Source organism: Pelodiscus sinensis, chromosome 1 (assembly GCF_049634645.1).
Source record: "Pelodiscus sinensis isolate JC-2024 chromosome 1, ASM4963464v1, whole genome shotgun sequence".
In the NCBI taxonomy this organism is placed as follows: domain Eukaryota; kingdom Metazoa; phylum Chordata; order Testudines; family Trionychidae; genus Pelodiscus; species Pelodiscus sinensis.
The window spans coordinates 116815791-116843777 of NC_134711.1; the positions used below are offsets into that span (position 1 = coordinate 116815791).

At 40.2% G+C, this 27987-nt stretch overlaps 1 protein-coding gene across 12 annotated transcripts in view; it reads left to right on the forward strand.

Moving 5' to 3' along the window:
• The window catches only part of SOX5 (SRY-box transcription factor 5), an 897303-nt gene that overhangs the window by 580115 nt on the left and 289201 nt on the right, over nucleotides 1–27987 (forward strand). For all 12 annotated transcript variants that reach the window (XM_075898182.1, XM_075898188.1, XM_075898174.1 and 9 more), the window contains one exon: nucleotides 17552–17762. In XM_075898182.1, the coding sequence (XP_075754297.1) occupies nucleotides 17552–17762 (211 nt within the window). The remainder of the gene's footprint in view (nucleotides 1–17551; nucleotides 17763–27987) is intronic.

Here is a 27987-nt window from a genome sequence, read left to right on the forward strand (position 1 = left end):
GGGGGAAGCACATTAAGTCTTCTCCTGCCCCTAGGCTCTGATTGACCTAGGAGCGGAGGGAGTGCACAAAGTCTTCTCCCACCGCCAGGAACACAGGTACCTTTGAGGGAACTGCCAGCTGTTCAGAACAGTTGGCAGTTCTCTCTGCGGGGTAGGGGCGGGGGCAAAGACTTCACACGCTCCCCCACCCACAGACCAATTAAGGTCTGTGGGCAGGGAAGCATGGAAGCGTTCTGGCCCTGCCCCTTTGGCCTGAGGCCCCGCCCCTTCTGGGGTGGCCCACAGCCACTTCAAATACAAAACAATACCCAAGTGCAATAACTTAATGTGTACATCTGATATTTTTCTCTAGCTGGCATATGTGTGGCTCCTATAAATTGTGCAGAAGACTGACCTCCTTTAAAATGGACTGGTCTTATTTTCAGACAATGGTGCTTACCTGCTTACCTTGGACAATAAAAATAAACGCAAAGCTGTTGGCATAGTTTCTGCTTACAAAGTCATTTGCATGGGATTTTCACCTCTCCTTCAGTTAACTGAATTTATTCAGGCAGTTTATTTTTAAAATGTGTAGTGTCCATGCATGGACACATCTTAGATTTTAAAAATTTATATTTTAAGAAAAATAGCTCAACTTTATCCATTTCTGATTCATACACACACTATAAATGTATGCATACATCGATTAGAAGGATAGTAGGTGAACAACTGACAAACCAAAAATCTACTGTAAAAAAGATGAAGTGGGACTCTTGTAACCAAATACCCTGTCTTTGTGTTCACCCCCTACCTGTGTTCAAGGTCTCTAGGTGCTCAATAGGAGCTTTTTAATTATTTTTCCCTGTTTGATGTTGCTAAGTATAATGAATGGATTGCAGTGGACTTTTTGTAGAAACCCTCTGTGTGCGTCAGCTCATTGCCGGTAGGCACCATGGTACCTGGCTGGATCACATCCTGAGACTCACTCTTGATAAATTTAAGATCAGAAAAGACAGATTGTTTAAAACCAAGCACTATTAATCAAGCAAAGCTCTCTCATAACAAATTAGGCTAACATTCTTTTTAGCCAAAGTGGAAAAAATTGTGTGCCTTTGGGGTTGGGCAGGGCTTTTTTTTGGATGGGGGGGGGGGTTAACAGGGAGGCAGCATCACTCCCATGATGACTGAGAACTATAGTGAATACTCAGAAATCAATTATTCAAGGAGAAAATTGGAGAAGAGAGGCTAATTCCAGAAAAAGTTATTCATCCCTTTCCTACATTAGCTAGTTTAGTATGACTTTAGTAAAACACCTGTTTGCTATCATGTTTGCTATAGCTTTTGTTACTTGCATGAAATGCTAAATTGGCAGAGAGTAATTGGTAAGCAACATGTGTCATTGACATAATCGGTTGTGATGGGCTGAAAAGGCTTTTTCTCTGTAGAAGTTTATCTGCCTCAAAAATAATAATGATAAGAAAGCATTTGTGGCTCTCAATGTGATTTTTGGAAGCTGATGGGTAGAGGTGGGTTAGAATTGTCATCCCCATAATATTTTGGAAAAATTAATTTCTTAATTAAGGGCGCCAGATCATGACTGTGTAATTTTATCTCACTGCTTGGTCCCTTGATATAAAGACCACATATACTATGGCTTATGACTTAGAAGTGTAGAGAAAGGATGAACTATTAATGAAACCTGATGAGGTGAGCTGAGTCCATTTTAAATCAGAATTTCCACAAGTTTATGCATCTTGGGTTAAACTAACTGCTGTGTATAAGGCCTTCATACTTTTCATTCTTTATGAATTATAGAGGAATGAGCATCAGGTAAATATTCAGGAAATCTCTAATGTAAATCTACTCTGCCACTGACTTACTGACTGTCTTAGGCAAGTCATTTCACCTTTTTTCCTTGTTTGTTCTGTCTGTGATCTGTCATAGAATTAATTTGTGAGGGTTAATTAATGTTGTTGGTGTAGAACAAAGATGATATATGCCATGCAAGCGCTAAATGTTTTTTTTCTTTGTGTTTTTATTTTTTGTTTAACATTTTATTTTTTGTTAAACATTCTTATAAGAGCATAACACCAATTAGTATCATTAAATCCTATCATACATATTTATTTTACCTTGCCATCTGTCTATGAATGCATGATTTTATCCCATGTTCATTATAATAGATTCCAAACATCTTATAACAGTTCTTACATGGCCTTATTGCTCCCAAATTGCCATCCCTGAAGTTTTCACATACACCTTAAATTCTTTTTTCAATTAAGTTTCTCTAGGATTGAGTAATCATAATTGATAAAATGAGAATTCAGTTAGTAGAAAATATATATTGGGAGTTAGGCAGGAGAAGGAGAGAGAAGAAATCCTGAAGAGGAAATAGGTGCATTAAATGTGAAAAGGGATGAAAAGAGCGATTCAAGGGAAAAGGATAAATTACGGAATTGTCCTTATAAATAATTCTTTTACCAAAAATATATGATAAATAAGTATTAGGCAATTAGAGATTATTTGGGATCTTGATAAAAAGCAGGTAAGAAAATCCATGAATCCAGAGGCCTGGAGGAGGTCATCTTAAGGACTGAATGAGTGAACTAACAAATTTCTAAACCTCTGGAAATTACTTTTGAAAAGTCTTGGATTCTGGTCTTCTTATTCACACTGAGCAGTACCTTACTCCATACTGTCCATTGGAATCAGAGGGGTGTTTCATGAAGTAAATGTTCCTCATCTTGAATAAGTTAATCAGATTCTGGACCATATAGAACTTAGGGGCTTCCAGAAAATTGTTTCTAAAAAAAGGGTGGGGGAGGGAGGTTCTAGTCTTCCAAACGGAGAGTAGGGAATGAGCAGTATGGAATGATTCAGGCAGTTGTCATCACGTACACCCTGTAATTCTTAATAAAACACTGGAACAAATATGTAAACAAACGTCTAGAGGATAATGGAGTATGAACACTATTCAATGTGACTGAAATTTTCAAAGCACTGCAGGGAATTTAGCCACGTGTCTTCCATTAATTTTATAGGCAAAATGTGTAGCTTAATAGATGTGTGGCTAAATCCTTGGCATTACTTCGAACATTTCAACCAATGGGTTTATAATGAGCAAATCATATGAAACAATTTGATTTTTTTATAAGTAGATATGATAATCTGCAGGTGAATAAAACGTTGAATGGACTGTTTCACGAACTTTCACTTGAACATTGTAATAGGTTGGAATATGAGCACTCTCAGGCTACATCTACACTGCCTCTTTTGTGGAAGAAGCAATGCAAATGAAGCACTCATTAGCAACTTCTTGTGCTTCATTTGCATATTCTCTTCCGAAAACCTGTGGAACTCCTTGCCAGAGGAGGCTGTGAAGGCTAGGACTATAATAGAGTTTAAAGAGAAGCTAGATAATTTCATGGAGGTTAGGTCCATAAAAGGCTATTAGCCAGGGGATAAAATGGTGTCCTTGGCCTCTGTTTGTCAGAGACTGGAGAGGGATGGCAGGAGACAAATCACTTGATCATTGTCTTTGGTCCACCGTCTCTGGGGCACCTGGTGTTGGCCACTGTCGGCAGACAGGATACTGGGCTAGATGGACCTTTGGTCTGACCCAGTACAGCCGTTCTTATGTTCTTATGATGCTTTTTGCAGAAGAGCTTTTTGCGCAAAAAAAAGCAGTGTAGACGTGTCCGTTTTGTGCAAAAAACCTTTTTGCACAAGAACCCTTATTCCTCAAAAAAAGGGTTTTTGCGCAAAAGGATTTTTTTGAGCAAAACGGACACATCTACGCTGCTTTTTTTTGCACAAAAACTTCTTCCGCAAAAAGCATCGGAAGAGAATATGCAAATGAAGCATGAGAAGTTGCTAATGAGCACTTCATTTGCATTGCCTCTTCCACAAAAAAGAGGCAGTGTAGACGTAGTCTCATAGTGGTTGAGAAGAGGTGGAAGAACTGAAGGAAAGGTAATATTAGCGCACTGGTTTTGGGGGAGGTGTGTATTGAAGTGATGTATTTAATTTCTTTAATAAAGATGTGCTGCTAGCAGCATACTGCCACAGTTGAGATTAACAGAGGAATTCATGGTGGCGTGCCTCCGTGTAAATAAATGGAATTCCCTGAGAGATTACTTTGGAACCTTTTTTCTCCTCACCTAGGTTTGTCAGGGGCCAGATTTGTTCATCTTTCAGGCATGGCATAGAAGCCCATCATTTTTCTGTACCCTAAAGCAGTTGGAGCAGTAGTGGTCTGAGGTGAATGTATTTATGGACACTGATTCATTACTTTTTCATTTTTAATTTATGGGATAAGCACTCAGTACACTGATGGGTGCCTACAGTTGCCTTATAGACATTTGAAGAAATTATTCTAGAAATTGTAATAAGTAAATTGATTATAATATAATAATAAAAAATTTCCACTGAACACCAGTGAGAAGAGAGAGATAATATAAAAGTAGGTTAAAACATTGTGTATCTAGGAAATAATAAAATGTGTTTCAGCCTATAAAATTACAAACTAATACAGCAGGAGGAAAATAATCCAAAACACGGATAATCAATGGGAGGAAGGCACTTGGAAATGCTGAAAGAGATTTAGGTGTGATAGAGCAAATTAGATACGAGCTTGCAATGCAGCATAGCAGGAAAAAAGGAGGTAACAAGGAGGTAATTGTCCTTCTCTTCATAGCTCTGGTAAGATTACATCTAAAATATTGTGTTCAGTTCTGGGCAATTCAAAGATGTCAACAAATTGGAGGGATTTCAGATACAAGCAACAGAAATGATTAAAGGGCTCTAGGAGCTGATTTGTGAGGAAAGATTGAATGAGCTAAATATGTAGAAGAGATAAATATGGCCCAGCAGTAACTAAGGGAGATTGTGCTGTCTAAAAGGATGAGATGGGTACAGACACCACGGAAGAAGAGGAACTATCCAGTGTGGTGAAAGGGAGTATAAGTGGAGAAGTGGGTTGAAATTAAGCAAAGAAAAATTAGTCTGAATATTAGGAAACATTTCTTAGCAATGAGGATGTTTGATCTGTGGAATGCTCACAAGAGCCCTGTTGTCTGAGACATTTTAAGTAGCCTGAACAAAGCAATTGGGAATGTACTGGTGGACTGCATTGTGCCACTAAAGCACACCCCTGTGTTGCGGGACGTGCAGAACAACACTGCCTCGAAGAGGCGCACCAGAGGCATTATATATCTGAAGCTACATCTGACATTGTGAGCTAGGGGTGTGATTTCCCTGTTCATGCTTACATATGCAGGCTAGCTCTCAGCAAGCTAGTGTACGCGGCAATAGCCACTGAGGCATTGGATAATGACAGTGGAGGCATGGCTGAGCTTTGCAGAGTATATACATATGGGGTACATTTGTAGTCAGCACAGCTCAGCCATACCTCTGCTCCTGCTACCATGGCGACACTGCTATTTACAGTCATGTTAGCTCCATGAGAGCTAGCACGAGTACGTGTATGTGAGCCGCGGAATAATACCCCTAGATTTTAGTGTAGAAATAACAAGAGAGACAGAGCCCCCTATAGTCCCTATGGTATAGCATACTCCCTGTCCCTTTATTTCTCCTTTCAAACACTGTATTCCCCTTAAGGGATATCTTGGAAAACAGCGGCTGCAATTCTGGCCACACAGTGCATAATATAGTCCAAGAAGTGAAGCTCCTTATTCCATTCCCCCAACCACGCATCCACATAAAGGATTAGCTGGATTCTAGTCCTTAGGGAACAGTCTTTCCCTGGTCCCTAGGCGATGGACTAGTTGATCTCCTAGCACTTTCCCATTTGTGAAATTCATAAATCCATGTTGTTAATTCATATATGTTGAAAACATCAAAAGTAAAGAAACAGAACACCTGCCAGTCAGTGTGAGCCTATGGCATCCCATAATGAGGTTGTGTGTACATGATCAATAAGTCATTTCATATTTTAAAAGGATGGTCATTTTATACCATGTTATTTGCAAACTAGCAGAAGGGTTTAACACAAACTGAAGAGTAAACCAAGCAGTTTTGATAAGTAGTCTTGTTTTTGTTTAGCAAGGTCTTAAGGGTGATCTTTAATCCCTCAGGGAAGAGATTATAAATGTCTTAAAGTGCTTTTGCAGGGTTTTATTTATTGTTTTTAACCATACAGATCACTAGCAAGATGATAACAAGGCTGTCCTAGTACAAAATGTTCTTTGTTTTTACAGGTTGTGGTTAACATATTAGCAATTCTCAAAATGCCACTCTTGCTCATTAATTGTTTTTGAGAGCAAATGGAAGCCTACATTTCATTCTTGAGACCAGTGTTTTTGAAGGAGAGGGTAGCATTTTAGGGAAACAGAGAGGTGTATCTTAACTATGTGTGGCAGATGTAAACAACATCTGTATTGCTGCAAGTCTCTCACCAAATTTTCACAATACAGTACTATCTGTGTGATTTATTTTTATTATTCCTTATGCAAAAGAAGGATTTGCAGTTTCTTCATACAAGGAACTTTTATGAAAACTTAAATGGAAAACTGTGTACACAGTTTGAATAAAAACAAGATAAAATGTAAACGGCCCCCAAAACTGGGGGGAATAACCTGGCAGATTTTCAAAAGTGACTCCAAAGTTTATCCGGAGCATTTGCTTATGTGCCTGTCACCACTTCACATAAATAGGCAGACTCATAATTCTTTAGTGATAGAAATGTAGCCATGTTAGTCTGGTGTAGCTGAAACAAAATACAGGACTATGTAGCACTTTAAAGACTACATAGTCCTGTATTTTGTTTCATAATTCTTTGATTGACAGTGACTCCAAATACAGAAAACTGGATAAACCAAGACCAATGGGAAAATCTAGATCTGAGCTGTTTTTGTGTGGCTATAGGGAAGATCAATGAAAGTACAAGAAAGGTGGTACGAACACAGTGATTATCAGCCTATAATATGGGACAACTGATGGTCTATGGAGAGCTGGCTGATCACATTGTGCTTCTCCTACTCTTTAAGCTGCCTCTGTTGGACATGTCAATACAGAGAAAAGCTTTCATGGTTGCAAAAGTAGTTGGAAGCTAATGGAGGTGCATTCTCCTATATGGGTATTGCTATGAGGAATGGAAGAAAGATGATCAGAAAAGAGAGCTACCCACATACTTGCCTAAGAGAGGTCTGCATCAGACATTCCTCAATAGATGCAAACTGCCGGCTAGAGAGGACTGAAGAGCTACTCATGGAAAATCAGTAGGGAAAAGAACTGGAAGTATATCCAATGGAGTTGGGATTTAGGTTGCTTGGCAGCATTCCATGAAAGAAAGGAAGCAAACACTGGGGCAGAATGTGCACTGATTGACTAACGATGGTGCAACATTGGATAGTGCCCAGTGTAATACAAGAATTGATCATACACATGACACACATGCAGCTCAGGCTCTCCTGATCCATTTTCGTTTTGCAATGCAATCTTAGAGTGCTTCTGAGCATGAATTCTTCTAGTTGTACGGCAGTAAGGAAATCAAATGTGAAAATACTGATTTACACATCTGATCACAACATTGGCTCTGGCTCTGGACAGGTTCGGTGACATACCCGGATGTTTAATATGGGATTTTCAAAAGTGCTCTGTGTTGGCCTATCTCTGCTCTCCTTCAAGTCAAAGGCAAATTGATTTCAAAGGAAGCCCAGTTGGTCCAGCACTGAGCATTTAGGAAAATTTATGATTTATAGGAGCCATAAATTTTCAGAGTTTGTAAGTCTCCTGTGGTATACTTTACAACTAGAACAGTCATTCTAGCCCCGGTCAGCAGGCTCCTAAGTTCTTCTAATTCATACTTTTCATCAATGGGTACTTCTTCAAATAGACTCCCTAGTGTTAAAGCCTATGTCAGAATGCAATGATTTGGAATACTAATCTCACAACATGCTCTCCTCCCAGTACGTTGTCACTGTGTGTCTCTCTTATGTGATTGGCAGCTTGCTTTGTGTTTAGTTTTGGCCTATCTAGATGTTAAGGTCTATGTGGGCCACATTTTCAAGGTATTTAGGTGCCTAAAGATTCATATAGATACCTATTGAGATTTTTCAAAGTGTACCTAACAGTTCTCTAGAGCCCTTCATGCAGCGGCTTTCAAGCTTTTTAGGAACAATAATGTACCACCCCCAAAACATTGAGTATTTATAAATTATTATTTATTCTTATCTCCATTTTTAACATGGGAAAACTAGAGCACAGGGAAGACAACTGACATCATTGACTAGATTGTTTCCCAATCCTGTGCATTAACTATTAGACCATGCTAGTTGAGAAACATAGAAGTTACAGATGGAAAAGACCCGTTAGATCATCACACGCATACTCCTGCCAATGTAATTTCCAGTCTTGTGGTAGAAGTCATTAAATAGATACTACAATGTTGGATTTCAGCCCAAAGACAAGAAGCAGCAGTGATTGCCAAAAAGGAAGCCAATATCGAGTAATATATCAGTGCTTTATATCAGGAATTAAATATAACCATCTCAAAGTTGGATAAATTAAGACAGTTCCAAAAGTTGCGTTCATAGACTCCCAAATGTGTCATAAATTTAGCAGAGTCAAAAGATTTTTTTTCTTAATATCATTTCATTGTCACTTGAGTGTAGTATGGTCTATGTAATCTATGAAAATGGGCGGTTCTGTTTTTAGAAACTTCTCTAACTAAAGAGAGCCCCTCTCCAAAATGATAGTTAATATTATTATTATTCCACCACCATGACTTCATCATTCAATTCCTCAGATCTAGTCACTGATTTCTTTTGGATTTCAGCTCCTCCTCCTCATCTTTAGGCCCTCAGGTGCTGCACAGAAGCTCTGTGTGGGTGGAGGGATCTGCTTTCATGGATGTAATTACAGAACCAGAGTGTCAGGCTCTGCCCAGTGTTACCCCGTCTAACTTCTCAGCTCTTATTTCCTCTGACATCCCTTCCTGGACTCTATGTTCTGTCCAATTGTTGCTGAATAATGATATCGTCCATTTCAAACTCACCCTTTTTTCCCCCCTCCATGCCTTTTTGCACACTCATAGTTTTTTGCATGTTCTCTTACGTTCCAAATGTCCACCATGATCTTTTTCAGATCTCTTCAGAGAGAGACTACTTCTCTCACACTATTGATTGACAATTCTGCTGTGAAAGAGACTTCATAGATCTTCCCATTACGTAAGAACTAGGGGGTCACTAAATGAAATTAATCGGTAGCAGGTTTAAAACAAACAAAAGGAAGAGGAAGCCCAAGCAAAGCATGGATCCCCTTGCCAAAGGATGTTGTGACATACAAGACTGTAAGAGGGTTCCAAAAAGAACTAGATACATTCATGGAGGAGAGATCCATCAACGGCTATTCACCGGGATGGGCAGGAATGGTGTGTCTAGCCCAGGGTTGGGCAATAATTTTTAAAAGGGGCCACCCCAGAAGGGTGGGGCCTTAGGCAGAAGGGGTGGGGCCAGGAGATTTCTTGTGCTTCCCCCACCCACCCTGATTGGCCTGGGGTGGGGGAGCTCGAGAAATCTTCCCCCTCCATCTCCTGCCCCCTAGAGAGAAACACCAGTGGTTTTTAAAAAGCTGGCTCTTCCCTCCAGGCGCCCAGTGGGAGATGACTTTGTGCACTCCCCCTGCCCCAGTCCAATCAGGACCTGGAGGCAGGGGAGCACGCAAAGTCTCCTCGCCCCCACAAGAGTGTGGGGTGGCTAGAGACACATGCCAGCTATTTTAAAACAGCCAGGGTGTGTCTCTAGCAGCTGCATACCTCTGGCAGGGTTGGGACAGGATGTGAGAAACTTCGCGCGCACCCCACCCACAGGCTCTGATTGGCCTGAGGGCGGTAAGAGCGCAAAGCTTCTCCCTCACCTCTGCCATCACAGGCATGCGGCAGTTAGAGATAAACACTGCCTTTTTAAAAACCCTGACATGTCTCTCTAGCCACCGTGTGCTCTTGGGGGAACAAGGAGACTTTGATGCTCCCCTGTCTCCAAACCCTGATTGGCCAGGGGATTAGGGAGCAGCAGGGTGGCTGCGGGCCAGATCCACGGGCTTGGCAGGCCGGATCAAACCTGTGGAGGCCCTTTGCCCACCTCTGCTGTAGCCCCTCTTTGTCAGAAGCTGGAAATGGGCAACAGGGGTGCGATCACTTGGGGATAGCTCTCTAGATGCTGCTGTCCCTGCTACTACCAGGGCCAGAGTTCCATCGCCAGAGCTGCACAAATGGGTCAGAGCTCCGCAGCCGCTTGGCTCCACGGCCAGGGCAGAGGGACAGGGCCAGAGCTCCACCACAGCCCAGGCCAGAGCTCCCCAAACTGTGCTGCCAGCTGAGTCACTGGTGCCCATTGCGGCGCTCCTGCCCTAGCGCCAGACTTCCCTGTTCATGGGCTCTGTGGTCCAGGAACATTCAGGGTACTTGCCAGACCACAGATGTTGCCAGATCAGGGAGTCCTGGTTAAGAGTGGTACAACCTGTACAACTCTTACTGAAAATTAATGGGATTTTTACTTAGGTCAGTTTGAGTCCTTTGAATACCCCGCTCCTAATCTATGAAATAGCAGGCAATATTGAACTGTTGAATTTTCGAGTTTTTCTACAGTAACAAAGCCTCTGGAAGGTGTCTGAGCGTTTGATTCTTTTTTTACTTCTTTATAACACATAAAATAAGCCAGAAATTTTTTTTGTCCAGGGGAAAAGAATGTTCTGCTTTTTAATTTTTTTGCGGGGGTTGGTTTTCAGTCTAGAAATGCCATGCTTGGTCTTTTAGTACCATGAACTCTCACAGATCAGTTGAAAAACCAAGGAGGAACAAAGAGATTTACCAAAGATATCTTTTCCCCAAAATGTACGGTAACTTTGAAATTAAGTAGGTTTTAACAATGTGCAAACACGTCTAAGCATTCTGACTAAAAATCCCTTATCTTTACAATTGCTCTGTTTTCAGTTTCTTGACTTTGCAAACATAACTTTATTAGTTTTTTTCAGTCAGTGTTGAGTATTCTAGATGGGGATGTTAAATTTAGTTTAATCGACTAGTCAATGGATTTTCCGTTGATTAGTCAATAAGCAGGGGAGTCACAGCAGGGTTAGCTCCTGGTCTGGTCCCCCCCTGTGCTTCTGTTTTTTAAATGTATTAAGAGCTGACAGGCTCTTAATACATTTAAAAAGCAGGGGTGCAGCGTCTGGGACTGAGCACGAGCGGGGAATCAGTTGATTTTCAGCTCACATATGGTCCCCGCTACCTCCCGCCTCTCCTGCCCCCTGCGGAGATGGTGCTTGGGGGGAACAAGCTTTTAAGCCAGCTCACCCCAGCATTGGCTCCTGCTTCGCCCCCCTATTCTGCCTTTGCTCCCTAATTTCAATGTAGACAGGGTCTAAATAGCTAATGTAAAAGACATAGGAAAAAGCTTGGCTTTCCTTTCTTCTTCACACATACAAAGATGCAAAAAATGGGCAGAAGTACAGCTTTAAAAACCCCTGTTGTTAGGTTATTGTTAATATAAAATATCAGAACCAAACAGTATTAGTACTTCTTTTAAAAGACAAGTATCTAGTAGTTTTGGCTGTAGCCCCAAAAATCTGCTTCTCGTTATCATTTTAATGCTGCAGTTAGAGCATCCTGGAACAACAGGTAGTTAGTTCTAACAAAGGCTGTGTCTAGACTACATGCCTCTGTCGGCAGAAGCATGTAGATTAGACAGATCAGCAAAGGCAAATGAAGCCGCGATTTAAATGATCGCGGCTTCATTTACATTTACATGGCTGCCGCGCTGAGCCGACAAACAGCTGATCAGCTGTTTGTCGGCTCGCGCGCTAGTCTGGACGTTCCCCCTGTCGACATCAAAGCCCTTTGTCGGCAGCCCCGGTAAACCTCATTCCATGAGGAATAACGGGGCTGCCGACAAAGGGCTTTGATGTCGACAGGGGGAACGTCCAGACTAGCGCGCGAGCCGACAAACAGCTGATCAGCTGTTTGTCGGCTCAGCGCGGCAGCCATGTAAATGTAAATGAAGCCGCGATCATTTAGATCGTGGCTTCATTTGCCTTTGCTGATCTGTCTAATCTACATGCCTCTGCCGACAGAGGCATGTAGTTTAGACGTACCCAAACAGTTTCAGCTTAGCTCTGAATTTCCATTTGGTTTGGTGATTGGTCAGATTGGGCCATAACTTTGTGACAGAAACATTGTTTTTAGTCTGTCTGGGTATGTCTACACTACCCCGCTAATTCGAACTTGCAAATGAAGCCCGGGATTTGAATTTCCCAGGCTTCATTTGCATAAGCGGGGCGCCGCCATTTTTAAATCCCCGCTCGTTCGAACCCCGTGCAGCCCTTCCCCGTGCAGCCCTTATTCCACGAGGAGTAACGGTAGTTTGAACTAGGAAGCCTAGTTCGAACTACCTAGTTCGTGCCCCGTGTAGCCGCGCTGCACGGGGTTCGAACGAGCGGGGATTTAAAAATGGCGACGCCCCGCTTATGCAAATGAAGCCCGGGAAATTCAAATCCCGGGCTTCATTTGCAAGTGCGGTATGCCTACATTACCCTCCTAATTCGAATTAGGAGGGTAGTGTAGACATACCCATCGAGTTTAATTTTGGATTAAAAACTGAGAAGTCATAGCTGATAATGTGTATCCAGAGGCTCAGACGCAAAGGCTGAAATGTATTTAGAATGCTAAAAGATACTATAGAAAACTGAGTAAATTTACAACCTGTTCTTTTTGAATAAACATTTTACCATCCCTTTTTAAAATTGGAAGAGGGTCTTACTCAGACTATGGAAAATGAAAACAGACTATTTTTAAAGATATAAATAAAGTTATTTTAACCACAAAATATTTGTATTTTTGAGACCAAGGGTAACATTGAGTAATCTTTAAAAATCTATTGCTCAGCGAGGATAAGTCCATTGTCCAGTGACATGACTTTTCCTGTCAATCACAAAGGTGACAAGGGGGCTAGATTAAGTAAAGCTTGCCCAAGATTAACAAAGGAAGATTATTGACCTCATCCTGAAAGGGCAGAAGCCTGTTTTATCATTAAACCTTGGAAGAGAGATTTGTCCATAGGTGGCAACTTTCATATAAACGACAAACTGTTTTGGAGGGACTCTTGCTTCTGAATAGAACCAGAAGGCTTAAATTTTGGATAATTCTATTTTTCATTGTTGGTGGGGATGAGGGAAGAAAATGGACCATCCAGAATGACCTTCTCAGCAGGATCTCTGTAGGTTCCTGACTGCCATCTAAAGTGGAGAAAACAACAAACGGCTGCATCAGGTGTGTGGGTGAGTACTGTCCCAGTTTGGAGTTTGATTGAATGTTGTGTCAGCACACATTAGCAAGCAATTCACAACATAAATGAACAATGGACCCCCATACACAAAACAGCTGCTAACTGCATAAAACTGTTACAGGGATTAACAGAGCCAGAGGCTGAAATGTAATCAAATTTGAACTGGTGAAATTGTTACATAGGAGACAGAGAGTATTCCTGGGTGAATTATCAACAGCATCTAGTTTTCTACTGTTGTAGTGACTGGGGTTTGTACCACTTATGAGGTTTGCTGAATTTCCATGATTTTCCTACCTTAACAAGTAGTTAGAGGACTTGGTACATGCTTTTTTAAAATCATGTGTCCTACAAAACTGTAAAGTGTTTGTTCCCCCCGCAAACTGAGTAAAATGTGTGTTTTTTGTCTTTGCAAAGGACAGACTTGCTGAGACTTATTCATTTAAAGGGAAACTTTCCTCCATTGGGATTAATTTTAGGCAGTTTCTGAAGTTTTGTCCTCTTGCCATTAAGGATTTTTCAGGGTGTTGGCATTGAGATGTTTAAAGTCTTATGAATAATGTTTCCAGAATTCTCTCACTTAAAGTTCCTTAGTTTCGTACAGCTCTTGGCATGTTCCCCATAAACATGAGTGAGTTGTTATAGAAGTCTTTCTTCTTTTTTAAGCATTGAAAGATGTAATAGGTCTGAAAGGCTTTGTCCAAATAAAGATGTGAAATTAAATAGAAGTGAGTAAGGCAAAATAAAGACAACAATTGAGCATTGCAGGCATTTGTGCTGAATAATCATAGGATAAAATCATGGCTGGTCTGATAGAGGATATAGGCTCACCTCAATATGCTGAAGTTTACATGTGAAACGCTCATTGACATTGAGAGGTACAATGAGCACGCACCCCGTGCACTGGGAGGAGAATATTCTTTTTAGATTGCAAATTTTTTTGGATGAATAATTCACTGTACTTTAATTTGTCCCAAAAGGTTTGAATGCTACTATGGCCCTACTTTATTCATATTTTAATTACATGTAGTCTACATTAAGAACCTCCTGGGCATGACTAGTCCATATATGTGATATTGAAACACTGTATATGCATATACATAAACTGAGTGGGTTCAACAAAGAGTGAAAATACTTTACTGTTGCATCAGGAATTTTAAAATTTAATTTAATACACATGATACAGTTATGTGATATATGGTCATTTGAAATGCACGGGTATTAGGTCTGAATGCACAGTGGAAAAAAATAATTCAGTCTTACTGTATTGGTTTGTATGTGGCCTTCCTCCCATCAGCGAAGTGTCTGATCACCTCTCATTAATAGATTTATCCTTAAAATATCCTAGCAAAATAAGGAAGTATTACTGTCATCCCTGTTTTAGCAAGGGGAAACTCAGATGCAGAGAAACTTGCCCAAGGTCACACAGGAAGTGCAGAAGAGCCAAGATTTGAAACCAGATCACTTGAGACTTAGTCCAGTGAATTAATCACAACACTGTTCTTCTCTCTTGATTCAGTTTTTCCCCCTGAACATATAGCTCATATAATTTTTAATAAGAAAAGTATTCTGGAATACAGTGACCATGCCACGTAGTTTATAAAATGTAAGAAGTTGCCATGCATTTCACTGTATCTTTCTTCAGTAGCTGCAGTCCTGAATATGCAACCCAAAGCTATAATTAAATCAGTACAAAAGAAAAGAGAAACAAGATCAGTTTTTAGCTGCTCGACCCATCAAAAATAATTACAAAATGTATGAGAGGAGTCAAGCTATTTAGGCCCCTGTTGCAAATACAGTACTTTTGTTCCTCTGATTTGTGAACCATGCAAAAATATGTTTGAATATCTCTGCTTAACAACATTTGCTCCTGGAACCACTTGATGGTGTAGACTGGGTCAAAAACTGTGTAACAAAGGAGAGAATTTGTTTGTTTTTTTTTGTCTTGGTAGGGCAAACAAGTAAGTTTTCCAGAACATTATTAACATTGTTATTGCTTGACAACAGGTATGAGTGATGGGCAAAACTTGAACTAGTACTGAAGATGAGTAAAGTACACATATACACCAATGGCTGAATATATTGTAATCTAATCTACACTTGCAGTATAATTATATTCTCATCCAAATTAGCTCTACCTGTTTTTGAAACCAGTTGGTAGCAACAGATAACTTTCCATGGGTAGACCAAACTTGCTCAAGCAAAGAGGAGAGTTTTCATCAGCTGGAGTTAGAATATCTTTTTATGTCCAGGTCCCAAGTTCACTGAGGTGACTAGAAAGGCTTTGGTTGCAGTGGTCTTTTGATCAGGCTTTTGGAGTACTGTACATGATAAGCCAACTTCTGATTTCATTTAGATAATGTATTGAAGTGCCTATACTTTTACCGATATAAGTGGGTAGAGCTGTTTAATATCTTTTTCACACGGGCTACGTCTAGACTGGCATGATTTTCCGGAAATGCTTTTAACGGAAAAGTTTTCCGTTAAAAGCATTTTCAGAAAAGAGCGTCTAAATTGGCAGGGATGCTTTTCCGCACTTTTTGCGGAAAAGCGTCCGTGGCCAATCTAGACATGCTTTTGCGCAAAAAAGCCCTGATCGCCATTTTCATGATCGGGGCTTTTTTGCGCAAATCAAATCTCAGCTGTCTACACTGGCCCTTTTGCGCAAAAGGGACTTTTGCTCGAATGGGAGCAGCATAGTATTTCCGCAAAAAGCACTGATTTCTTACAGTAGGAAGTCAGTGCTTTTGCGGAAATTCAAGCGACCAGTGTAGATGGCTGGCAAGTTTTTCCGGAAAAGCGGCTGATTTTCCGGAAAAACTGGCCTGTCTAGATACAGCCAAGAAGTTTTTTCATTTTAAAAGCAGGACATTTTTCCAAAAATGACATATTCTATGAAAAATTGTCAACATTATTGAAACTTTTCAAGAAATATTACATTGTATATTTTACTAAAAGGGTTATAGAAATGTTTCAGTTACACAAAACTACATTTTCTTGCTGAAATCTTGGGTTTTCAATAAATGAGGACTATTGAAAATTATGTGGATTTTGTATTTTATTTGGTTTTTGTGAAAACAGTTTCACAAAAAATGGAAAGTGTAAAAAATGTTTTTAAATTGTCATGATTTTTTCAGCTAGCTCTGTAACTGAGAACCGAATATGGTCCACTGACTTCATCAGTAATGGAAATATTTATCAGACATTTTATACAACTACATAATGAAATACTTAGTACATTTAAGAGCTAAGAATATGAAAAGAACCTGAACAGAAGAAAATATTTAAAATAGACCATAGAAATAATTTATTTTGTGACAATACATAATATAGTATGAGATGTAACAAATTAAGGACCTGAATTAAAATTGAAGGAACTAATAATCTATTTAAACTTAACTATGCACGTAAGTGTTGGCAGGGTTGGTTTCTAAAGTAATAGCAGAAGAAGAAAGAATTTAAGAGGAATATGCCAGAGGGAGAAAAGAGATTTAAAATGAATAGGGAGCTACTTTATGAGCCTGGAGCTGCAGAGGAGAAGGCTCTCATATTAATGGAGGCAAGTTTGTATGTATCAGATCTAGAGCTGTTATCCATTAAAGTCAATGAGATTGCTCCTGTTGACTTTAGGAAGATTATGCCTGTATCTTAGGAGTTTATGCAGTGTGTCATGAGGACCACCCTTGTGAAAAATATCATCTTTAAAAAGAAAGAGAGGGTATGAGATGGAGGAGGAGAAAAGAAAATGAATTAGAAGCAGTAAAATGATTGCTTCTTTCCTTACCGATGGGAGAGCTACTTGAACTGTGAGTTGAAAAAATCATATAGTGCCGGGATTTAATAGCTGATTATTATTTCATTTCTAACAGCAACTAGCCATCATGGCATTAAGTGCTTTAAAAAGGCAGGAAATTAATTATCCTAGGGAAAAAAAACCTGAAGATTGTACATAGAAAGCTGTAGAAGAGCAAACAATTAAAGGTAATCAATACCATTGTTATTAGAAAACCTATGAGTGCAACACTTCTCCTCAATTAGAGAAAAACTGTATTTTATGTTTCTCTCCTACAAGCTGATCTTTGCTCACTTCAGCCTGTAATCTTGGTTTATCCTTTACCAAGAGACTTTGTTCTGGGTGGTTTTGAAGCATTGCATTTCTTTTTAAAGGTTTCACCAAAAGAACAAACAGCAATGAACTCCAAGAACAAAGGGGTTTCATTTCTTTCTGTCTTTTCTTCTTTTTCAAGTTTCATCTCATGTTTCTCTTTTTTCAGGAAATTGATGGCAATAAAGTGATGTCTTCATTTGCCCCGCACAACTCATCTACCTCACCCTTGAAGGCAGAAGAAGGTGGGCGTCAGAGTGGAGAGTCATTGTCCAGCACAGCCCTGGGAACTCCTGAAAGGCGTAAAGGCAGCCTAGCAGATGTTGTAGACACCTTAAAGCAAAGAAAAATGGAAGAGCTCATAAAAAATGAGCCTGAAGGTAAGGCCTGGGAAATGGACCAACATTTCATTTTCATTCTTCCAGGCTCTGTCAATTTTGGATATCTATTCTAGGGGTATTAGGAAGAGGGTAATTTTCTAATCGTGTAGTCAATAGAATTTTTATCGACTACATGATTAGTTGATAAGGGAAGGCAATTAAAGCGCTCAGTCCCAGCATGTGCCAGGTCAGGGACCAAGTCCCGCTGCAGCTCTGCATTACATTTTAGCCTGGCTCCTAGTGCTTTTTAAATGCAGAGCTGCACTGGGGGGTAGGTCCAGGACCCAATGCAAACTGGGACTGAGCCAGGCTGCCTACCCGCCCAGCTCCTACTATGTTTTAAATGCAGTGCTGCAGAAAGAGTTGGTCTCTTGCTGCTGTACGGCATTTAAATGCGTATAGTCAATAGCAGTGTTTCTTAAACTGTGTTCCGCGGCACACCTGTGTGCAGCGAGGCAGTCGGAGGTGTGCCGTGGAGAACAATAGAATTCAAAATGGCCGCTCTTAATGGGGCAGGCGACTTTTTTTTCTCAATAACTTTCCCCCAACCCTTCCCTCCCCCCCCCCCCAACCTTTTTTTTTTTTTTTTTTTGCGCTCAACAAAATATTCTTGGTGTTCCTCATAAAAAAAATTGTGTTTGGTATTCCTCGAACTTAAAAAGTTTAAGAAACACTAGTCAATAGCATTAACCAATACCTTTTTGCTCATCAGTTAATCGGTTAACCGACTACACTATTCCATTCCTAATCCATCCATCCATCTCCTGCTCTTGTTGCTGGCAAAATGGAAGTATGTGTCTTGTCTACACTAGGGCTAACATTCACAGGTATCCCACCATTTCATCAAAACCGTTTAAACTTTTCCCCAGCTCTACTCTGCTGTATATGGGCTAGCTGCCTCCACTTCTCTAAGTATGATGTCCTCTAGCCTGGCTGAGAAGCAGGTCTAATGGATGTGCTGATTGCTACAGTGGCGACAGCCCATGGCCTATCTACATTAGAGCTACTGACATTGCTAACACTCATGAACTGAAAACAGTGATCTCAAGGATGGCAAACTTTTGAAAAAAAACAACCCCACTTGTAAATACAGAACCAGTGGTTGAAGGGCTGATTGTGGAATTTAGTAATCATGAATGGTCCTGGATTAAATGTGTCCTAAATCATCTCATTTATCTTTGGAACAGATACTGTGCAAACAGATGTATTAGCAGTTACCCCTGTGCTGCTCTGGAATTCATGATATCCCTGACATTCAGGGCCCATCTCTAGGAGATGATAGTTGACTCTCTGTGCCCTTTCTACCCTTGGCTCCACTGCCAGAGATATCTGCCACCTGTATATGGGCGATGGCTATCAAAGTCTGGGGAAAAATGTGACTCCCCAAACAGTCTATGTGGTCTAATGCATGGGCCTCCTTCTGCTTTCTACTGGTGCTCTGTGGGGGCAGTGTATTGGCTTCCCCCCCCCCCATGGCTCTAGGGCAACCGATGGCCAGGGACTCCAGGAGGCTGGAGTCGTGCTCATGTAGCCTGTCTACCCACTGTGCCGGGCCTGGGGGACCTGCACTGCCTGCCTTCCTGGTATTGGGCGGTTTGGGGGGTGGCCTGTGGGCTGGGGCCATACTGCTCACCCTCCCCATGCTCTCAAGCTAGGCAGGGGGACTGTGCCACCCACCTGGCACTTCAGGGACTGCCTATTTTCCACCGCTGGGAGCACTTGGGTGGCTGGTGTGAGCAGCTGACAGCCATGGGGGCTTCCTTTAGGCTCTGATGGGGAAGGAGGCAGGGCCTCAGACAGCAGGGTGGGGGCCTCAGGCAGAAGAGGCAGGCTGGCCTAGAGGCTAGCCTCCCCCCAGACCATGGTTCACCTCCACCAATGCATCGGGACTCTAGGAACTGACTGTAGAACACCAAGTCATTTCATAGAGGCCACAGAACAGACTTCAGATGGGAAATATTTTCAGTCACTGTCAATGGCACAGGATTTAAACCAGTGATCTACAGGTGACCGTCTCCGTGTCCCATTACGGTACTCTGAGCCATCTGGAAAATATCATTGTAACTGGTGGATTTTCAAAGTGTTTGTCACTCTTATATGAACCCACTGCTCCTGATTCCATAGTGTCCTTGAAGTATTAATTATCATCTGTTTTTGTGTCTGCCAGTCCCTTTTCAATAGTTTGTTTTAAAAGTGGAAAACCCTCAGCCACAGAGCCCCCCAAAAGCTCCTTCTGCATTGGAAGGAAATGGGCTGACAAAAAAGCAAAGAGAAGTGTAGTTACACTCTCATACACGTGACATGACTGTAAATTAGTCTTCTCTTCAGTGGGGCCCACGGTGAGCGTCTGCTGGAGAAGAAATGCTTTGTTTAATAACCATTTTTTGAAAGGCGTTAAATATATTTGCTTTCACCACAGACATTGTGGCTAATGTCATGACCTTCCTTGTGCTGTGGAGTGGGAAAGACTTCTACAGCTTGGCTACTGTGTGTGGGGCAGTGAGGAAGAGGCAAGGTTGTTTAGTGGATGGGGAAGAGAAGTGTTTTCTGGTCATCGTGTAAATACAGTGTTGAGTAGGAAGTTGTGTATGCTCCAGAGATTCCATTAAGGAAAGGCCACAGATAGAGCTGAGAGTGGTTACAGTGTCTATGCATTTTCTCATCTCCACTAAAATGAAAATATACAGTACAAACAAAAGGTCTGCAGCTTTCTAAAAAGATTAGAGGGGGAGGGAGGGGGAGCAACTCAATGTTGGGCTTTACAAATGTATGCAACAGAAAATCTTTTCTTCCCTCTAGCCATTGTTCTATTGTCTTTCAAAGGCCATTAAAATGAACAGCAGGTTGTGATGAAAATTTCATTAAGCCCTAGTTAAATCATTATGAGGGTGCCATATTCATGTCTCTGTTTCCTCCCCATCCAGAAATAAAAAGAAAAAAAGAGGGTTGTTGTGTTGTTTTGTTTTGTTCTACTCCTCTTTTCCCTAAAAGCAAACTAACAAAAGTTCAGAAGTTGGAAGAGAATGGGAAATGGGGCATCAAACAAAAGGAGGCCACTGAGGTGAGCTGGCTAGGAAAAAAATTAGACTTGCATAAGAGCATTAAAATGTGGTAAGGAGGGAATATGTCATCTCAGCAAGCTCTCTTCCCCCCCTTGCTCCAGTCAGCATGAATTTTTTTAAGTGGCTAATTAAATTTTTATCTTTGTGGGGTGTGGAAGGCAAACCACTTTCAGTTGTTTTTAAAAAACCCTCCACAAAACAATGTTGTCTTAAAAAAAATTAGCTTGCCACTGCAACTACTTTGTGTTAACCCTTTCAGAAAGTATTTTTGTTACTTTTTTTTTGTATATTCGGTATTATAGCTGTGTGTGTAGTATCCTGCATTCCAGGATATTAGCGAGACAAGATGATGAGGTAATATCGTGTATTGGACCAGCTTCTGGTGGTGATAAAGATGAGCCCTTGGCCTGAAGATGAGCTTCATGTAGCTCAAAAGTTGGTCCCTTAACACCATGGGAAGTTGATCCAATAAAACATGTTACCTTACCCACCTTGTCTTGCTAATCTTTTATTGACACCATTCAAGTGGGTAGATGTCAGCCATTGCTTGTTGCTAATCAAATCATTAACAGTTCATGTTTTTTCCCTAGATATGTGCAATATCTAATTATACATGTAGGTAATAACTCAACAGTGGGTGATGCTGTATGTCTCAGCACAAAATTTTAATCCTGAAAGTACAGGACCTTGCACAATGATCTTAGCTGGGCATGATTGTAATAATAATACATAAGAATAATTAGTAACAATAATTAGTGACAATACCTGTTTTCTTTCTTGGGAAGAGAAACAATTGCACTAGTGATAGCTTAAATCAAATAGTTTCTTTTACTCTTCCTGAGTGCAGATATAAACTAGATTTCTGTTTCTTTATGTATCCATTCTATCTTTTGAAAATATATTTTGAATCACTCTAGTATACTTGAAACATTCAAAGAACAAAGTATGAGCAGATTCACCTTAGCTAGTTTATATCACTGTCACTGATATCTCCAAAAGATTTCTAATGAAGACTTTTGGCCATTTGTTGTGCATCTGGTCATTAACATAAAAATGACATTTAATGGTGCCTCGCACTAGAGTTTGAGAGAGTTTCCACCTTACAACTGCCTGGTGCAAATCTGCAGGTAATGCCTCTGTTAACATTTACAGTGGCACATCACAGTACCATGTCATGATGTCCCGAAATTAACATTTCAGCGTGGTGACATAATGGTATGTGATACTGTATTCATTGTGACACTGATCTGACGTGATGCAATATCATTGTACAGTGCAAACTGCAAAATATCTGTTCCGTTCCTGGAATAGCTGGCATGTTAAGGTTACAGGGCGTGTATGGTTCCTTCAAAATTGGCTTTTGGTCCTGATCTAAAACAAATTTAAAGACATCGAAAAAAAAAGTATTTGCTAGTTCAAGTGCTGATTGCCCTCAAAATTATATGGATTTTAATGAATTTACCAAACATATTACAGTGTGTGGGTTGTGGTAGGAGCAGGAGTATCATTCCTTTTAAGAAAATATTTTGTGGCTAGAGATGGATATGTATATATTATGGTGAAATATTATTTTGTTGAATACTTGCACTTGTAAAAGCCCGACTTGAGGAAGCCAGTGTATATAGTGTTTCCTCAGAAATTTACACAGGATGGTTGGTTTGCTTTTTCTTTTTTCCATGGGTATTCTGATTTTGTGGGTGTGTGTTTGTGATTTCTACTTAGTTCTAAACTTCGCACCCATCATGTTTAATCTTTGGAACCTGGCATTTTGCTCTTGACTTTTGCAAGTATCTGATTGAGAATGAGACATTTTGGCACATAGGCATGGAACATTTTAGCAATGTAAAATCTGTGGATTTTTACTCCTCATTGATCCATTGTGCACTTTTTTCCTTCTCAAATTCTGCAGAAAATCCTCATACACTGCTTTAGCATTCATGTCCCCAAAGGCATAAACCTATTACCAAAGTCACATAATGTTATTTTACATGAAACATTCCATCCTTTTCTAACTAGACTTCAGAAGAGGAGTCAGTCCCTTTTTATTTCTGGTGTACAATAATGAAGATAATGGAGTGGGTTTGGAGAAGCCTTATATACTGTGACAGACCTCAAGCCCTCGCCCTGAGGGTCATCTATCGACCATGGGATTCCTTTTGCAGCTAAAAATCATTAGGGGAATGAGATACAGACATGTTTTTTTCTGTTTTCTTAAGGCATCAGAGGATGGCAGAGACTCTGTCTGTCTGTTCTCTTCTGTCATAGAAATGAAATAGAAATCTCTTTGAAGTCACTGAGCTTGACACAAGTTCATGAAAAGCAAAGACCAAAGCAGCCACTTAGGCTTTTCTTGCACTATTAATGGGATTGGATTGCAGTATTTTAATTTATGGCCCTGCATTTGTGATAAATTAAATGCTTTAAATCTGTGGTAGCCTTTTCTCTAAATTCTTGGTTTGGCTTTTGGGGGGGGGAAAGGCAAAAACACAACACCAAAGGCATATTTTTAGCAATAGGCTACGGCTCTTTCTTGATGTTTACAGCTTAGAAACTTGTTAAGAGTTATTCTTCTTTTAAGTAGTATTCTTCTTCTCATCAGTTTTGGTTTATGGCAGTTTTTGTATGTACCTTTCTGAGGACTGCTTCTGGGCTATGTGTAAAATGGTATTTCCATTATTGTTGTGTTTTGATGGATGCCTAGATGTATAGCACCACAGCAATCAGACATGGTGTAAGTGTGAGCGCATGCTTATTCACCTGCATGGCCCCTGTTCTGTCCATACTGAAGTCCCTTCTGTGTGTTCCTCAGCTGTGCTGCCAAACGGGGTTGATTTTATATAGAAATAATTACCTATTGTTTCCCTTAGCTCCTTATGTCTGTCTACCTGTCTGTTGGTCCCTAGCTCCTTTGAGGAGGGATCATTCTTTTGAGTGTTTAGAAAACATGTAGCATATTGTGGATGCTATTGTAAATAAATAATACAAAGAAATAAATACTTCAGAGGAATAAGTAAAGCTTTGTATATGGTTAAAGGGTTACTAGGACACATGGCTGTAGGGCTTTAATAGGCATTGCAAACATAACAATCTCATCTATAAATGTGAGAGTTACAATGCTATATGTAATTTTTGGTGAGAAAGAAAGTGACAAAACGGCCCCTTGGGCATGATTTTTGTCTACTGAACATCCCCTAAAGGCTATTTATGTTTGATGTTTAAGTTTACATTATAAATCACAACACCTGTTCTTGAGGTAATTGAAATGGCTGTTGTTTAAGCAGCTCTTTTGTCTGTAAAAGTGAACCATATTGGATTCAGACTCTCCAGCTGAAATATGAACTCAGAATATCCCCTAATATTATCAAACTTTAAATCACCATCTCTTGTAAACAAAATCAAGAGGTCTCCCTCTTCTTAAGCCATAGTCTCCAAAGCTGGACAGTAATGGGCACAAGAAGGGAGACTCTTGAAAGGCAGACTCTTGTTTTTAAATCACATCTGATAAAGTGGGAACAAAATAAAGTGAACACATCCTTGGGAAAAGCCTAAGGATACTCTAATTGGTTAAGGTTTGAGTTTCTTTTGTTTGGTTCCTCACTGTCCTTTTGACAAAATACATGTAATGCTGTTCTACTGAAGGACAAACAAGGGTACCTTTCAACTGAGTACTTTTAAGTTTTGTTCCTTCCACTCCTGCTGCTGTAGAAGGATGCTCCAAGTGCATTGTGGTTTAAATGTTCTTCTACGCAGTCTGTCACCAGAAAAAGTATCTTTTTTTGTAGAGCAAGCCAGCATCTAACCACTATGCACTTCTTTCAAAGATGCTACCATATGGAAATATGCACTCACATAACTGATGAAGGGGGGAAAAAGTTTACGAAACAAGCCTATGTGAAACGAAGCCCTTAAATGTTGTGGTATCTGAAATCTTCATTAACAAGTGCTTTAACTTTAGAACACAGGTAGCCTGGTTTGAAGCCCTGCCAGCTTTTACTCAAAGTGAAGTTTGTTCATTTATCATCTTCAGTTTTTAAGTGTATTCCTTCCTAATAGTTTATCTCAATAGTTATGGTTGGTTTCAATGGGTGTTTTCAAAATTTGCTTAGATTCTCTTCCAAGTCTCTCTTGCTTAGATCCTCAAAGGTTCATAGCTTTTGGATTTCTTTTTTCTTGCTTAATAAAGGCATATGAGATGCTGATATAGCATCTTAAATTTACAAGAGACCACTATGGTTGAGTGAGTTTGGCTTGGAACTTGTGCTTTGTAGGGAGGAGGTAGTGCCCCTCTATTTTAGGATGAAAGTCTACTTTTGTGGGTCACGTAATTAAGATTTCTTTCCAAAACACACTCGTTCTGCAAAAGGAACAGGTAAAAGTAGCAACAGAGCCCTTCGTTTATCTCTTCCCATCATGAACAATGTAGCATAATCAAGTTTAACCAAAAACGGAGTTAATAGTTCTGTCTCCTAGCTCTAGCAACTCATTTGATTATCTACCCTGTTTATTTTTTACATAGATTCCATTGCCAGAAGGGATCATTGACTTTCTGTATAACACAAGCCATAGAACTTCCTCGAAATAATTCCTAGGGCACAGCTTTTAGAAAAACACTATGACCCTGGGTAAATTGTTCCAGTGGTGAATTATGCTCATCATTAAAAATGTACCCCCTGTTTCCAGTCTGAATTTATCTAACTTCCGCTTCCACCCATTGGATTGTACGTTTGTCTGCTATGTTGAACAGCCTACTACTGAATATATATTCGAATGCCTCTGATGCCCCTAAATGGGTTGCAGTCTGTTTTTCTTGTATGTTTTTGGCAAAGCCATCAGCTTCTTGAGCTTCATTTTCAGTACATGGATTGCTGTTGAAAAAGCCTCTGACCCAGCCTATTAACATATAAGTACACATGAGGGAGTATGCCAGCTCTTTTTGTGTGTTTATGTGCCACGGCTTTTGGGGGTTGTCATTTATTCACGAGTGAAGAGCTAGCCACCTGTTCTTCAGGCCTCTTGTCCTTCATTTTAAAGGTTCAAGCCCTTGCTGAATAGTAACATTCTAATCTGGGCAACATGCACAACATTTTATCTGAAACCTATTTGTCAAGCTAGCAGGGTTTGTGCTTCTCCCTCCTCCCCATCCCCTCATCTTCCTTACCCCGGAGGCGCTTGTCATGACCGTGCATATTAAAATTAATCAGCCCTCCCAGGCCTGTGTGGTTTAATGTGAAGAAGTAGATATCAAGCATTTGCCCTAATTAAATAGGCCTGCTTGGTTTTGTTCTAGTGGGTGCTTGGTCTTTTTTTAATAAGAGCTGCTTACGGAGGAGACACGGCCAGTACTAGAATTAGTGGAGAGCTCACTCCAAAGTTTTCTTTACCACCTGCGCCCAGCATACCAAGACCTGAAGAGCTCCCAGCGTTCATTCTTAACTGCACTATTTGTGGAAAATAAGTATGGGGAAATATGGCCAAATGAGCGAGAGTGCAGTTGGGGAGAAGGAGAGGCCAGAAGCTGGGATGAGCATGTGGATTGGCTTTTTGAAGTTGATTAAGATAGTCTAACATATACTGATTAGCTTTGGATACCAGACTGTGCTATGAGCTATTCACAAGGCTGTCCTCTGTCTTCCAGAGAAGCACATGAAGGTTTCTGCTATGGCAAAGGCTGGGATTTATAACAGTTCCCACTAGCCTTTGTTAATGAAGTTGCCTGGTAAAAAATGCTCTAAATTTAAGGCTGCAGGTTATGTTTATTATTAGTTAGCTAGTTTTTAACTTTGAACTTGTCAGTGTTATTTGTATGTTGTTATTTTGGCTAAGTCATTATACATGGTTTACCCATCTCCTGTGTTATATATAAGTTATGATTGGAGGTTTTTCACTTTTCTGTGGTGACTAATTGTATTACATTATTTGAGTCACTGCAAGGAAGATTATTCTGTGACTCTGGGTATGTGTGTGCACACACACGCGCAAGAGAGAGAGAATGTGCACATAGGCAACTCGAGAAGCTCAAATGAGAATCAAAGTAAACTATATCTAAAAAAACCCCCAATCCTGTCAAAGTTTTTTTTGTTTCTTTCTACATTTGATGACCTGATGCACAAGTAACCGTTGTCACTATGATATGCTTATAGGCACATGGCAGTTCCTCTTAAAATCAGAACACATGGTTCTGAAGGCAGGTTTTGTTCTATAGTATTTTAACCAGACAGAAAACCTTTCAAACTTCATTGTCACCTAAGGGCTGGAATTTCTACATTTCAGCCTTCCATCAGAACTATTTAGAGGCATTGGTGGTTTCTATTTTAAAATGGATTCCTCCAAAGTTTATCCATGTTTGTGTGTCAGCCAGGCCTTTAGTCTCTCTACAGCAATGGCCAATGAGCCAATGCTCCAAGTGAACTGGAATTAAGTCATTACACCCCTCAGAATTTGTTTTTGCTTCTTTATACAAATTCTTGTAATCTACCACACAGGCAGAAAGCAGCTTTTCTTATCTGTTTCCTTGATAGCAACGCCTGCTGAAATATAACCCAGCAGGTAACAAGATACACCCTTGATTTCAGAAAGTGCACAGATGTCCACTACTAACTCATATTGCCACATTTTAAAAATATATATTATTCTTGTTATTACTATTTTATTTTTATTGATAACTTTGGCATAACCCAAACATAAAGATCCATATTGACACTGCCAAGCATCTGTCTGGTGCTTGACAGCATCATAGAAACTCTTCCACTGTTTCATCTAGGTTGCTATTGGTTATTTAACAACACAATGCAAACCGTGCAGTGTGGGTGTATATGAAATGGAAAGAAAGGTTGGGGAGGGTGGGGAAGGAGCCTTGCACAAGTAAATACATCTTTCATCATACCTTTTGTTTGGTCTGTTTACTGTGTGCTATTCAATATTCAATAGAAGTTGTTTGACAGTTCTGCAAAAGGGTGAGGAACCTTTTCTTGAACCTTTATCCTTCTGCCTTTGTCTTGGTATAAAAAGTTTTCTGTTCACAGTTTTTCTTTTGTTGTCACCTGGCTGTTGTTGAGGAGTATTGTTGTTGTTGATGATGTGAAAGATGCACATATTTATGAAACACAACTTCTGAGCACATAACTCCTTCAGATAAAATGGGCATCTAGAGAGCTAATGTGTAA